The sequence below is a fragment of the Benincasa hispida genome, chromosome 7, assembly GCF_027475165.1.
Source record: "Benincasa hispida cultivar pf3 chromosome 7, pf3_genome.v1.1, whole genome shotgun sequence".
Taxonomy (NCBI): Eukaryota; Viridiplantae; Streptophyta; class Magnoliopsida; order Cucurbitales; family Cucurbitaceae; genus Benincasa; species Benincasa hispida.
The window spans coordinates 28,412,768-28,428,912 of NC_143484.1; the positions used below are offsets into that span (position 1 = coordinate 28,412,768).

General features: G+C 28.6%; 1 protein-coding gene across 1 annotated transcript; it reads left to right on the forward strand.

The window, feature by feature from the left end:
* Window positions 1-530: 530 nt before the first annotated feature.
* WRKY54 (WRKY DNA-binding protein 54) lies at window positions 531-3,435 on the forward strand. Its single transcript, XM_039035370.2, has 3 exons — window positions 531-1,317; window positions 1,442-1,543; window positions 2,824-3,435. The coding sequence occupies exons 1-3, from the start codon at window positions 1,004-1,006 to the stop codon at window positions 3,281-3,283; spliced, it is 876 nt and encodes a 291-aa protein (XP_038891298.1). The 5' UTR covers window positions 531-1,003; the 3' UTR covers window positions 3,284-3,435.
* Window positions 3,436-16,145: the final 12,710 nt, after the last annotated feature.

A 16,145-nucleotide genomic window follows, 5' to 3' on the forward strand; every position in this document is an offset into this window, starting at 1 on the left:
TATTTTTGAATAATAGTACCTACCATATGGGAAAACTTTTATATTTATTGTGACCTTGCGCGTTAAAATTTGGTTATTTATTTTTAATTACAAAAATCTAATTTTTTCTTTTAAAGAGTCTTTAAACTTTCAATTTTGTATTGAATAGGTCATTGAATTATTTAATATTTTTAAATTTATTAGACACAAAATTTAAAATTTACGGACTTAATAGACATATTTAAACTTCTTCGTTTTTCTAGTTTAAGACTGTAATAGATAATTTTTAAAGTTAATGAACTTGTTGGTCATCAAAATTAGCATAACTCAGTTAGCATAGTGCTTGTATTATTAACCTCAATGTTAGAGTTTCAATGAACATTACATCTCGTATTTAATAGGTTTGTGACACATGTTCATAAATTTTTAAAACTAACCATTTAATTGATACAAAATTAAGTCTCATGTCCAATGTGATTCTAAATATTCAATTTTGTACTTTCATAAGTCCTTGAATTTTACTTAAATAAGTCCACAACTACTAGAGACATGCAATTGAGAATTCATGAACTTCTTAGACTCAAAATTAAGAATCTATTAAACACTTTAAAAAATTTATAAATCAAATAGAAACGTTAAAACGTCTCACAATTATAGTATTAAATTTTCATCAACATGTCAATATTTTCATTGATATTTCCATGTTTTATGAGTTTGATAGTGACATAAAAGGTGAATGAATATTTCCATTATATGATAGAAAAATTCATAAAACATAAGAGAAAAAAAAATCGATATTTCCATTGAAAACCACACTTTAAACTTTGCCCACAACTAGGGTATAGACAAGTTCGTCCCTTTATATTTAATATTTTAATTATTTATATTTATTTATTTGTGTGTCTCTGTGTGTGTATATATATAATATCAGTCACTCTTTAAAAATCTCATCGCCATTATTTCTTGGGTATTTCATTTTACATCCAAACTCCAAGAGAAACAAATCGTGTGGAAATTCACAAACATGGAGGCGGCGGATTTTTCTCACGGTGGTTTGCCGGCGGAGGTAAGGAGGAAGGTGACGGAAAAGCTTCTCGCCGGCCGAGACTCAGCAGCTCGTCTTCAGATTCTTCTCCGGTCAGCGGCGGCGACGGACGACAACCAGCAAGCTCTTGCCACCAAGATCTTGAGTTCCATCACTGAAGCGATCTCCATTCTCGAGTCCGCCGGTGACGAATCGAGCTATCCAGATCATTCCCTTTGCTCCGATCTGGATTCCGGCGACTCACGGCGGAGCACGGCGGTTAAGAATAATCTAGGACGTACCAACAAAAGAAGGTCTCTCTTAATTAAAATTCTCTCTCTTGAAAAGGGAAAGATATTATTTACTTATTTAATTTGTATATAAAAAGTTAGGCAAAATTTTGTCGAAATCTAACGGTTAAGAGGTCGTGAATTGCAGAAGATTGACGAATACGAGGGTGATTACGAGGGCAACAGCGGAAGATGAGTATGCTTGGAGGAAGTACGGCCAAAAAGTTATCCTCAACGCAACTTATCCAAGGTATCTATCTATCTATCCATTTTTCTTTTTAACAAAGAAAAAAAAAAGTTTTTGATATTCTCAATCAACTTTCCGTACATCCAACTTTTTTTTTTTTTTTTTTGTCATAAATTGGAAATTTTCTAAACCATTAGATGTACGATTTTTTCGTCAATGATATATGTTTAAATCAATTAGATTAAATATTCAAGTGTAGATTGATCTTTATTTCGTTTTCATCTAACTTTGACTTTTCTTTAAACTTTAATCATGTGAACTGTCTCTGACACGTTATGTCATTGTTATTAATTTTTAATTAAATATTATTTAATTTTATTTTTTTAATAAAACTCTTTTGACATATTTTTATTTTCTTGAAATAAATCTCTTCTTTGAGTTAAGATGAACATAACTCAATGTAATTGTCATCTACTTATTAAAAAAAATCTCTCTATTATGATATATATTGGCATTCCATGGTTTTTTTTTAAAAAAATTTATTTAAAAAAGTACTTAATGTGGAAGTAATTCGGAAAACGACACTTCATGATAAAAGGGGGAAAAACACACACACATAAACCCAAAGTTGGAAATTTTTGTCGGATGATACAAAATTTTCATGTTCTTAATTTTTTTTTTTGAAACACATATTCTTGATTAAGTTATATATATGTATAAATATATTCTACGGAAATTATAAATAATTGAAAAAAAAAATTGTAAAGACAAACTAATATAAAATCATTTTATCTTGTCATATTTTCTTGGCTTGATCCTTAGGAGAATCTGAGATATATGTAAAAAAATGTGGAAATTATAATGGTTGGAGTTATCTTTTCCCATTGCTTTACCAACGTTTAGTCTTTAAAATTTGATATCATATTAGATAAATATAAATGTTCATCTCAAAATCAGTAAGTACTTAGATGAATAATAACCCATCTATTTTATAGAAATTATTCGGTCTTCTCATCTTTCAATTGTTGAATCCCTCGATATTTGTATCAAATAGCAGCCTCTAAACTTTAAAAATGAACTTTCAATTTTGTGTAGATAATAGGACAATGGTTTAAAGTTTAAAAAGTTTTTGATAAATTCTTAAATTTTAATTTTGTATCAAATGAGTCATTTTCTATTTCTTAAAATTCCGCAAATGTATTAGAAAGATTGAAAATTTAATGTCTTATGAAATACAACATTCAATCTTATATCTTTGAACTTTCAAAGACTTATTAGATAACTTTTACCGAAAGCATTGCATTCAAACATTGATAATAATTTTGAATGGATGAACGAAACAGGAGCTACTTTAGGTGCACTCACAAGTACGATCAAAGCTGTAGAGCCACAAAGCAAGTGCAAAGAATGGAGGGTACTGATTCAGAAATAATGTATAAGATCACCTACATCTCTGACCACACGTGTGGCCCTGCTTCTCCGATTGTCTCCGCCTCCGCCGTTGTTACCGATTCCAATTCTTACAATCTCATATCTTTCTCCAACTCTCCCAACGATAAACTGACCGAGGTTACTAGCCACAATTTCATCTGGCCGAGTGATGATGATGCAGTGAAGATGAGAGAGACAACAACAACAAGTGGTTCGACTGATGATGAGATTAATATGTGGTTGGAATTGAAGGATTTTGGAAGCTTGCACGCAGCAGCGGCGGCGACAATGACAATGACAAATCAATATTATTTCTCGACCGGAGACGACGATGTAGGTTCTCTCATGTTTTGGGAGGATTGTTTACAATAATTTTTGTTTTCCACTGGGACATATGTATACAACAGAATTAAGTTAAAATAACACCCTATAGATGATGGATGTTAATTTGAAGTTGATGAACCTTCAATTTATGTGTAGTAATAATTTTCTTTCAATATAATTTTTTAGCTTTTATGTGGAAATTTCAAGTTATTTTTTAGGTAAAATATGTCTTTAAAATATTTTTGGATTGTTTAATTTTAAATTAATTGGAATTTGTTATTTATGGATTCTTATTTGAAAAATGTTTAAATTTGTACTGTTTGAATCACAACATCTGAAAACAATTTTCAGAAACAGAATTTGAGTTGTCTGCCAAACATATATCCACTTAACTCAGTGAATTTGAAAACATAAAATATAATCGAGATTGCAAATCAAACATGTTCTTTAATCTTTGTGTCCCAATTTGGAAAAGAAAATTGGAATTTTACGAAACCCGAAAATTTTCCTTTTCTATGTTTCAGAGAATTTTCAAAGGAATTGGGGAAAAAAACCTCCAATTAAGCATTGTTCATAATTAGGTCAAGTACATTTCCATTTCTCAATTAGGCCATTTTTCATATGTAGAAATGAACTTGAGATTTTTTTTTTAAAAAAAAAAAAAAAATCGGATAAATTTCCTACATTGCCTTTTTTTAGGGTTCAGGGTTTAAGATTTTTTCTATATATATTTTTTTAATAAACGGTTTAAAACATTCATGTGTAGGAACAATGATAGACTTTGTTGTTTGTGTTTATATTTTAAATTAAATTATAAGTTTAGTTTTTAAATTTTCAAAAAAATTCAAATAGATACCTTTAAACAATTCATTTTGTGTTTTATAAGTTTTTAGACAAAAGTATTTGGAGAAATTGTCAGAAATAACATTTTAAGTTTTTACCTTACAAAACTAGTACGCTTTTTAAAAACTCATAAGAATAGTTTTTCTCGATCCATCTCTGGCGAGATTGGCCACCGAAATTTAGTAAAAGATCAATTTTTTTCTAACTTAACGATTGTTTTGGGCCTTCTCGGTCTTGATTAGACATCGAGATTTGCTAAATTTTTATGTAATCTTCTCAAATCTTATGTCAAATCTTATATCTTTTCAAATTTTCTCCAAATTTGGTTATCTTTACTAAATATTTTCAAATGTTTAGCATAATGTCTGTCTTCACGATTATTTTAATTCCAAATGGGTTTTCAATTATCAAAATAGAGTTTCCAAATTGATTCAACATTTTAAAAATTTGGAAAAGATTAAGTTTTGCAAAAATCAGGTAAGATTTGAAATATATATAAAATCTTGGTGTTTATGTTGCTTGGGATTCAAACATATCGAATTTCAGTGTTAATTATGCCCGAGATTTATATATAAAATCTCAGTGTTATTTTGTTCGGGATAATACTGAGTTCCACATAATTTTTTTGAATTATATATAGTCTCTCCAAATCTTATACCAACTCTTATTTCTTCTCGAATTTCCTCTTGCAATATTTCCCAAATCTTATATAAAATATTGCAAATCTTACTTCCAATTTAAATGTACACGAATTTCTAAATTGATTTACTGATTATCTATATAATTTAGCAATTATTTTTTCAAATTTCTCCAAGTTGTGTAACATTTAGTAGTGTGGTTTTTTAATTTTGTAGAGGTTTGAGAAGATTACATAATATTTTAATTTTTTTACCTAAATATCGGTGTGTACTCAAGCGAGATGTAGCGAGACAATACCCAAAACAATAGATAAGCTAGAAAAAAATAATTTTTTAAAAATAAATCTCAATGTCAATCTCGTCCGAGATGGATTGATAAAAACTATTTGAACAAACTTTCAAAAAGTGTGCTAATTTAGTTAGGTAAAAACTTAAAAGTGCTATTTTTGACAATTTTCTAAGTATTTGATAAGTTTCTAAACTTTCAATTTTGTAATATAATAAATTCCTTCATCTTTCAGTATGTGTCTAATGGATCATTTACCTATTCAATATTTTGAAAAAAATTACGAATCTATCCATCACAAATTCGATAGTTTGATGTGATACAAACTTAAGTTTTATTTATAATAAATAAAATAAATTTAGGGCTATTTTCAAATTAAAGAAAATGAGTCAACTTATTTACAAATATAGCAAAATTTAACTATCTATCAGTGATAGATTGCGATAGATCGCAATAGACATCTATCCATATTAGTGACCAAAGTCTATCGCGGTCTATTACTGATAAGCACTGATATTTGTTATACTTGAAAAAATTTTCAACAGTTTTAACATTTAAAACAATTTTCAACAGTTTTATTATTTAAAAGAATTTTCTTAAATTTTAATTTTTTTAAATATGCTAGGTATAATTTATGAGACAATTATAATAAAAAATTTAGGGACTTATTTGACAATTTTATAGTACATGAACCCATTAGTAAAGATGTTCATGGAAGCACAAGGTTACGAAATGATATCTCCATCCACATCCCTATCCCTATTAAAAAAAAAAATTTCAAAGAAATTTTCCATTTAATTTCATAGAGATTAGAGTATAGATCTCCAACGAGGAATTAGTGAAGCTCGAATTCCTCGTGAGAATAATTTTCCATTTTTTTTTTTAGAAAATTATCTCCAACAAATACAATGAAAAAAATCTTGAGTATTTTAATAAAAACAATAATATTTCACATATCAAAAACTAATTAAAATATTTAACCATAATTTTCATATGTTTAAATTTCAATATTACAACATAATCTTCGATTTAAATATTAGAAAACATGTCAATTAGTTTTCTACATATGTGTGTGTGACACAATATATTAAAAAAAAAAACGCAACAGAGTCCCCATCTCCATTAAGCCAAATGAGGAGAAAATCCTCCTCGCTCCTCCGTTATTACAAAATAGACTTTATTTATTTATTTATTTATTTTTATTTTTATTTTTTTTTAAGATTACGAGAGAAGATTTTAAGATGCTTACTTAGTTTGATTTAGTATCACACTTATTTAGGGTTAGGGTATTTTGGCTTAGAAAAGATTAATTTTTTTTGTGTAGGAGATTTGTAAGAAGATAGAAAAGCGCAAATTTAATTATATACACAGTTTTTATTCGTAGAATTTTCTAGCTTGTATATTGAATATTAGTTTTATTTTTAAATATATAATCTTACTTTTGTTATATTTGTCCTCAATTGATTTGTTTAAAGATTAATTTTTGTTCGTGCATAATTCGGTATTAAGAAAATAAAAATTTGGTTATTTAATTGTTACAAAAAATATATAAAATCATAAACAACTTATGCCGACGAAAATAAACATTGGCAGAAATCTGTCTATTGAACTGAAATTTTTTATTGTTTAGAAATATGCTTTTGCCAATGCAAATTGTATTTTGTTGGGAAAATATATATGTCGACGCAAAACATTGCGTTGGAAAAAATATTATTTATATAGATGAAAATAGTTTTCGTCGGGAGGCACTTCTCCTAACATGGATATGACGACGATTATGCCGATGCAAAAAAATGCATTGGCATAACCTATTCTGACGTTTTTAGTACTTTGTCCGACAATTTTTTTTTGGGGAAAGGTGAAAATTCTTGTAGTGTCCTCATTGCTCGCATTAACAGGGATTTTCTATCGGAGTAAATGAACATTTATACCTAGTTTGGAGACCTAACACAACGTCTTTTGAAGTTAATGTTAGTATTAAAGCTTCAATCAAACCAATCATTTTGATGATAACAAACTCAAATTATTATACCATTGATGATTTTTTGTGTGTTTTAATTAAAGTGTTTTCTTATAAAGTTCCAAAAGACAATTTCAATGCATCTTCAATTATTTGAATTGAAGTTAAAACAAAAAAGATGTAACAGATGTCATGACAATGCTGTAGCAAGTGGGGACCAATTGTAAGATTACATTGTGCCGGGTTGTTGAAGAGAGATGAAAATAAAAAGAAAAAGAAAAGGAGAAAAGTGGGATCATTCAAAATCCAATGAAATTGTTTGAATTAACACATAAAAAAGGAAAAATGAGAAAAAAAAAACCCTACCTTCCCAAAATCTCATTCCCAATTTCTTTTTCTTCCTAAATTTAATCTCCTCCATTTTCTCTCTCCATTATTTAATTTCAACCATCCATTTTTTTTACTCTACATCTAAAGGTTGATTTTAAATCCTTCAAATTTTAGGGACAAGTTAGGTATGTGGGATTGGTTGAAGAGTTGGGGTGTGTTGTCAGAGGGGGGTGCCTTCTGTATGAGGAGGTGTGGAGTCGTGAGATCATTTATTTTTGAGTGTGGGTTTGGGAGAGAGATGTAGTCTGGTGTGTTGCGTCAGTTGGGCTCATTGCATCGGGTGGCGGGTTGGGATGTGAAGTTGAATTGGTTGTGTCGAGTGGGGTCGGGTAAGGGGTGCGTAGTAAGTTATTTCGTGTATTCTGGTGTGCTTTCATATACTACATTTGGCAAGAATGTAATCAGCAACTGTATGGAAGTAAACCGAGGTCGGTGTCAGCTTTGGTTCACCTTATGGTCTCTACGGTTCATGCTCGTGCTTCTTCCTGGTGGTTTGATCTTCTTGGTCTTATATAGTGTGTTTACGGGTGTTTTTTCTTGTTATACTTTCCGTTATTCTTTGTTTTGCTATTATCCCTTGTTTGTGGGATTTTGGTTTCTTTTCTCTGGCGTTCTCTCTAGTGGTTTGCGAGTTTGTATTTTGTGTTGTTTTTGTTATGATCTTATCTTGTAGGTTTTGTTACCCTGTCTTTGCTTGTACTTTGATGCTTTGATGTTTTGATCCCGGACTGTGGGATCCCCTTGTTGTTGTATAATAATATCACCTATTCGAAAAAAAAAAATCCTTCAAATTTTAAAGTAATTACACTTTAGCCTTTAATTTCTAGCCATTTTATTGAAATAAATAAGAAAATTTTTTGGCAACTATTTTTCTCCATTGTTCATCTAAATGTTCAAAAGTTCATCTTTCTCTCATTCTCTTCGATTTCTACAAGCGTGCGTATGTTGTAAAAAAAAAATTGTTGGAACGTCATAGAGCTAAACTTGTGAATTTTATTTTTTTAAATGTGATTTTTTAATTTTAATTTTTCATTGCGTTGATTTGTGAGAAAATAATTTGATTAGATCTTGAACAAGTGAAAAGTATCTAGATTTCTCTTTAGTCTATATTTTTTTTTCATCTACAAGAGAACTTCTCAATGCAATATCCAAGAACGAGTTTTGGAGAGTAGAGTAGGCAAATTACCTAACCACTATAAATTTTGGTGTCTTCTTTTTGCTCAACTCCTTTTATTTATGCATTTGGTTTATTTTCTGGTACTTAGATTCCATGTTAGGTTTAACATATTGCTTTACATAATTTTGTTTTAGTTGTTAACTTGACTTATTTGCTTGGGTCGATTTCTTAAATTAAAGTTAAAATTTAGTTATCGGACTAATCAATCTTTCATAAAGTTAAAACTGGTAGGCAATCATATTCATCACCATTTAGTATTGCCAATAAATCCTATAGTTGAATGACTAATTGGACATATATATTGAAAAATCTAATGATGAAGCCGTTATTTTTTGTTATTGAAATTTATGCTTGTTTCCCCTAAATTTCATATTGTGGTTCAAATTTATTAAAGAAATATTTGAATGCTTAGTTAAATTTTAAAAATAAAAACATGTTTTTTTATCACAACTATTATTTTTCTTTTAATTTGGCTTAATTTTTGGAAATAGTAATGAAAAGTGAATAACAAAAAAAGTTATATATGTGAAAGTAATGTCAATAAACTTAACTTTCAAAAATCGAAAATAAAAATCTAAGATCTTATTTGGTAACATTTGGTTTTTTTGTTTTGTTTTTTGTTTTTTTTTTTGAAAGTTAGATATAATATAAACATCACTTTCCCATCTATTGTTTTCAATGTTTATTTGTTTGCATTTTAAGAATGATTTAAAACTCATATCTAATTTTTTAAATAAAAAAAAAAAAGTAGATTTTAGAAAACTTGTTTTTTGTTTTTGAACATTGACTAAGAACGCTTTTGCCTACAAAGAAATATGAAAACCATAAATAAGAAATTGTGATAAAATAGACACAAATTTTAAAACCTAAATAGTTACCAAACGAGACATTTAGTTTCTAAACCAAATATTGAGATTGTTAATAAAATATGAAAATACATTAGTTAGATTTTAAGGAATTTTTTCAAAAAAAAAAAAAAACAAAAAAGGGAAAGGAAATAACAATAGAGAAGTCTAACTATTATATAAATGATCTATATATGTTAATTCTTGTTTTCCTAGTTCATTGCTTTTTTTAAAAAAAAAAAAAATTTCTATGTTATTTTTCTACTTATTCCCATTGTAGTAGTGAGATTTTTTTCTTAACAAGTGGTATTAGAGTTTTAGATTAATTGTTTATTGAATTTCTGAGTATGCTCTTTGGTTACAGCAATGTCTGAACTTCCACAATAGAAAAGAATTCTTGGAATGGACTACAGTGTTTGTGAATAGTGTGAGTTGTTCACTATTTGTAGATTTGTTAAGAGTGAAGCAGATAAGTCAAGTTTTATGAGTTTGGTAAAGTTTGATGTGGAGAAACTTAATGAAATGAAGACCAAGTAGTGGTACTACTAAAGAGTTAATTTGTGATGACGATCTAGTATAGTAAATGAGTGATTCTAGCAAAGGTTCAAAGAAGAGAGTCTTCAAGCAGAAATAGGTCATTGGAAATGTGCACAATTTGGACAAATGAAAAGGGATTTTCCTAATAGAATAGGTTCGTCAAAGGGCTCTAAGTCGGATGCTAATGTCGTCTCCATCGTCATGGAGGATGAAAATTCATTTTTTTTAAGAAAGACGATAATAATCCCTATAGTATGTCTATTTTACTATGATAGAGGATGTGATGTTAACAGTTCCACAAGTTTGCACACAGACTTTGACTTGGCTGTTATGCAAGGTGTGTGGTGGAAGTTCTGTCGATGGCTAAAAAACTTCCAAGTGAGCTAAGTACCTGAAAGTTGCACAAAAAATTTCAACAAAGTATATTGGCATGTGATGGAAAAAGAAAATCTTAAAAAAATGGTATTCTAAATGATCTACTCCTTATGGTGGAGTGAGTTATAATTCCTGAGTTGAGAATTATGATTGTCGACGATGACAATAGATGTAGCACAAGTCGTGGATCTTTAAACATCTTGCCAAAGTAAAATTTGTTGAATTTTGGTAAAATATTAAAAGTATATTTGTCCCACATTAGAAAAGTTTATCGAGGAAGTGGTACGCCCCAAGTACTATAAAACAAGTTTATGCCTTTGGTTTCAAATTGTCTCAATAAGAAACACTTTAACCTTGAGTGTACTAATTCTAATTAAATTCCTTTTTGTATTCTATAGTTTGAGGGTGTGATTAAAGAGTGTGATAGTATAAAAGCTTTGACATAGTGTCCTTGTAATAGAGATTAGGGAGAGAATCATTTTCTGTGATTGTAATAAATTTTCACATTATGAAAAATAAAAATTCTGGTCAATGGTTTTTTTTTGGGTTTGGAGTTTTTCCACGATAATTCTCATGTTCCTAGTTTTATTGTTTTCTTTAAATTCTCTGTTATTTTTTTGTTTGTTCCTACGATAGTAGTGAGAAAGTTTTTTCCAACCAATTTTGTATTTGAAAATTTTTATCAATCAATTTAAAAGTTATATTTTTAAAATAATCATCTCTCGAAAGGTTTATCATTTTCTTAAAATTAATTAATTTGATTTTTTAACATAGCTTTTTTATTTATTAATATTAAAAAACACGTTTAATAAATTTAAATCACTTAAAAAACTAAGCTAAAGATATGTAAAATTAGCTATTCTTCCAATGCATATAGAATAAGAGATTTTATTTTAGAAAAAGTATCCTTTTTTAAATGCCATCTCAAACCCTCTATAAAATATTGAAAGCTACATTTTATTTAGGAAAAATATTCAAATAATTTTTTTAGTTCAACTAGCAACATAGGGTGAGAATTTCAAACCTAATCTTTACACCACAAGTAAGATATACATACATATATATATATTTGAAATAGTAATAGATCAAAGCCAATAAACAAAATTAAAAAATAAATTAGCCAATTTTATTGAAACAAAATTCAAATAAAATTATGTTACATCTATAAATTCATTTTAAAGATTTATGAATTGATAAGAAATATTGAATTCAATTACAGTATGCTAACTAAAAGAAGAATAATAATTTAAAATTCAAAAGTGTAGAGGATTTAAAAAAAACGAGAGTTTTGAATTCTTCACTTCAATGTCGTGGTACTAAAAATTGTTGAAACTAAAATTTATTCCTATTTTTAGCTTTAAAAAAGAAACGAATAAAATAAAAAATGAGAAACAAGAGATGGAGAAGATATTAGAACCTTTTCCGTACACTAATATAAGTGACAAAAAATACTCATTATTTTAATAAAGATATATTTGATGTGATAAGAAAGCTTTTTATGATTGTGATTTTCACGTGAAAACGTTCTATCGTTACAAACAAATAGGTTTGTCTAGAACGTTTTCACGAAAACGTTCTAGACAAACCTATTTGTTTGTAACGATATTCGAAAATGATACACATTTTCTCTATCTTTTAGGTTAAATTACAAGTTATCTAACTTTTTTTTTTCTTTTTTTTTTTAACAAGAGCTCCTACAATAAACTAAATAGGTTAATTAGTACTAATCTGATATGCCAAAATTTACTGATGATGATATCTTTTGTGATGTAGCAATAATGAAGGGTCAACTTTCAGTGTGCCTAATTAATTAAATACACAAATGACCAAACTTTAAAAATTGTTTCCTTCTTCTCTAATTTGAAACCTATAGCAAAGTGTTTTTTTTCCTAGTTAGCTGCTTGATATTAATAATATAGTATTAGTGTAATGTCAATATTATAGTAATAGAAGCTAAAATGTTTGTGTTATATATATCACATTAATATTTGGTTAATTGTGTTAGCAATTAAGACCTTCCTAAAATTATAATTTAAAATATATCAATGTGATAACAACATTTTAAATTTAGAGATTAAATAGTCGTAGAACTAGAATTTAAAGACTTAGTAAGGCCATGTTTATTTTAGGGTAAACGTAATCTATCAATGATAATTTGAAAAGTGTATTTCATTTGATTACGTTTGTTGTTATTTACATGTGTTTGGTAATCAATAATGAATTGTGGGGCCCACTTCTAAAATTGTAATAAATAAAGCAATCCGATTTCGGAGTTGATAGGTGATCAATCCAATTGCGTTTGAAAATTACGTGAGACCCAAGTACTTTTTTTAGATACTTTTTGAACGATTTTTTAAAATTCTTTTCTCAAATATCATTACTGTTATCATTAACATTACCAATATTATTACTGTTATAGTAAGAGAATTATAAATCTGTCATAGTTACTATATCGTTATACATACTGTTATCAGTAAACAACATCAAACATAATTAGATTACATTTGCAAAATGTCTAAGTAAGCATGATCAAAAGTAATCCAATTATGCTTGCGAGTAAAGCCCATTACGATTGATCTATCAATAGAATCTAATTATAATTACACTAATTTTGATTACTGATGGGTAAAACATGGTCTTAATCTCTATTTTCATGACTTTGTTTCTCGGTAAGATCTGTTTTTATAATACAAAAACCTTTTTATTAATATTATTTCAAATTTTATGGATAAATTCACTAAAAAAAAGTGGTTGCAACACTAAAGGGATGCCTGATCAGTTGGTTACTATAATGTGTGTGAGGTAGGAAGAATAGGGGTTAATTAAGTCATTAGGTAGTATTCTATGTTAATTCTCTTTTTACCCCACAAGTAATAAAACTCTATAGATAGGGGTCTTCCTCATTGTATGAAACAATTACTATCACTTTAATTAAAAAAAAAAATCATATGATTGATTCTTGGAGATTTAATTTATTCCTTGAGAATACTTAGACTACATCAATTTGGTAATAGAGCCAAGAAGAAATAAGAAAAATTAAATTCAAGTCAAGAAATATTTAGGGAGAACCCTTCTAAATTCAAATCAAGAAAGAAGAGAAATTAAAGAGTCATCAAGAACGGATTTTTATAGTCCAAGAAGAAAGTTCAAGGCCGAAATTGCTCTTTTGGTTATGAAATACGACAAAGAAAAGTTGATTCCCGTTTAAGAAAAAAAATTAAAGAATCAGTCATATACTTATTATGAGATGGAAACATATTAAGAATCCAACAAAATGACTACTTTGATCCTATAACATTAGAGAATATAAAGAAAATAGCAAAAGAATTCCAATATTCATTGGAAAAATTGTCTCAAAGTATAGATCAATTATCAACTCATTTGCAAGAGTTCAAGAATGGATTGATTCCATATATTAAAGAAAAAAAATAGAGGAACCATGTTTGGGAACTTTTCAAATAGAAAATCTTGAAGATAAAATTAGAGAAGATCTTTTTGAGACCTGTGTGTAGTTATCAGGGGTGATTGGACCCTAAATCGTGCAAATGAAATAGAAGAAAAAGTAGAATTTGAAGATGTTGATTCAGCAGTATTCTTGGGTGAAGAAGAGAAATCCAAAGAAGAAGATGGAAAAGGAGTATCGAATATAGAAACTCTAAACGTTGAGTAGGGTTGTACATGGGTTGGGTTGGGTTGAGTTGATGGTATTTTTTCTACTAACCCGAAAATTTGGGTTAGTTGAGTTGGCAGCCCAAAAGACCCAAGTAAAGTTTCCAACGAAACCTAACCCAACCCTTAAAGTTCGGGTTGGGTTGGGTTGGGGTCTTGGGTTATAACTTATTTTTTATTTTTAATTAAAAAATATGTTAGTTTATAAACAACAAATGATTGATAACTAAAATCTCATAAAATTTAAATGCTAAATACCAAATATTTATGATATATATTGCAAACTTTAGACAAAGACCAATATCATAACGATTTTAAAAGAAAAATATTTAAAATTCACACATTAATCAATACAAAGTAATCAAACTTTAAACAAAGAGAAATATATATGTATATTGTATATATTTTGTTCATATATATAAAATTTGGATTGGGTTGGGTATCCTAAGTTTCTTTTTAGTCAACCCACGATGCAAACCAACCCAACAAAAATAGAAAAAGTTTAACCCAACCCAACCCAAGAACAAATTAACTCAACCCAACCCTTAAATTTTGGGTTGGATAGTTCAAGTTGTTCGGGTTGTCAGGTTATTTGAACACCCCTAACGTTGAGGTGGAAATAAAAATGAGCAAGAACGACATATTGATTGCATTGGAAATTGATGGCCACAACGTTAAAGAACTTAAAACGAGTAATGTTGAAGATGTGATTCTCGAAGGGTTCTCTTCAAATGCTAATTCTTTTATGATTGGTCCTATGAATATGGTTTTGAATGAACTTGATGAAAACGTCTTTTTTGAGTTTATGGCCTATGGGGATCTCTAGTGACAATATTGGATTTTCTATCTCGGATTTATTTCTTTAATCGGGATAATTTTGTTCAAGATGTAGGAGGTTGGTTTGGCCATACTTTGGTAAACGATCTTATTTGATTTCTAGATTGTTTCATTTTTTTCTTTTTAAAACTCGAGGACGAGTTTTCTTTTCGGAGAGGAGAATGTTGTAAGAAGAATAGGGTTAATTGAGTAATATTCTAGGTTAATTCCTTTTTTACTCCCACTTGTAATAATATTGTATAGATAGGGGTACTTCTCTTGTATGGAACAATTATTACATTTTAATAAAAGATCCATATGATTGATTCTTGGAGGTTTATTCCTTGAGAATACTTCGGCTACATCGTCGTAGTTATTATAGTCTATCGGTTATAATAGCCTGAAGGTTATAATAGTTTGTGTCTGGGGTGCAAACTGTTTTAATCTAGATATGAAATAGTAATATTGTAGCAAAAAGGGAAAAAGAAAATGAGTAGGAAATAATAAATTAAACATTGTAATAAAGAAGATTTGAAATAGTAATACTGTAGTTAATTGTAGATTATAATAGTTGGAGCTCCAATTATTATAATTAGAGCTCTAAACATAGAATGAGCTATAATAACCCACTCCACCCATTTAAAGTTAGGGGCCTAAACACTCCTACTTCTTTCACGTTACTATAAGGGGTTGCTTGGATGTTGAGTTGAGTTCATATATCTGTAGGGTATACATGTTTGTGGAGTTCATATATTTGTGTTTGGGGTGTTCAGAGTGCTGAGTTAAGTTCATATCTTAGGGATATCTGATGGGTTTTTTATGATATATATAATATGTTTTTATGGTGACTATTTTTGTTTGGAAACTTTTTTATTTGATAATTCAAGGTGTATATATATATTCCATAATTCAATAATAATACATGTGTACTTTAAAAAACAGTGCAATCCATAGTATATTAAAAATATATAAATATAGTTTTAATAAACTATGGATTGCACTTTTTGTTGGGAATTATACCCTAAAACTCATAGATTATAAATGTTATCAATTGACCATCATCAATAAAGAGTTGTTGATGTTAAATCATAGATCTCTGGTTGTTGTTTGTAACTTAAGCATGTATATAGAGATTGTTGGGGTTAATGCCCTAAAGTCTCATGTCCTGTAGTTTTTAAACAGTTTGTACTAATGCTTATGTTGTTAATATATGATATTTACTTCACATCTTGTTTTTTGCTCAGTTGCTTGTTTTATTTGCTTTACCACAAACCAATAAACATAAAATCCCCGATTATCTGTATGTGACTCAAGCATGTATGTGGTGACATACAAGTGGATCATGTCTTGAGTGATAATCAAAATAGTCTGTAG

What these genes read in the sequence shown, in the direction of transcription:
- WRKY54 (XM_039035370.2), top strand. Translation starts at nt 1,004, where the DNA reads ATGGAGGCGGCGGATTTTTCTCACGGTGGTTTGCCGGCGGAGGTAAGG. An exon ending in GGACGTACCAACAAAAGAAG is followed by an intron (nt 1,318 to 1,441) that starts GTCTCTCTTAAT and finishes CGTGAATTGCAG; the next exon opens with AAGATTGACGAATACGAGGG. An exon ending in CTCAACGCAACTTATCCAAG is followed by an intron (nt 1,544 to 2,823) that starts GTATCTATCTAT and finishes TGAACGAAACAG; the next exon opens with GAGCTACTTTAGGTGCACTC.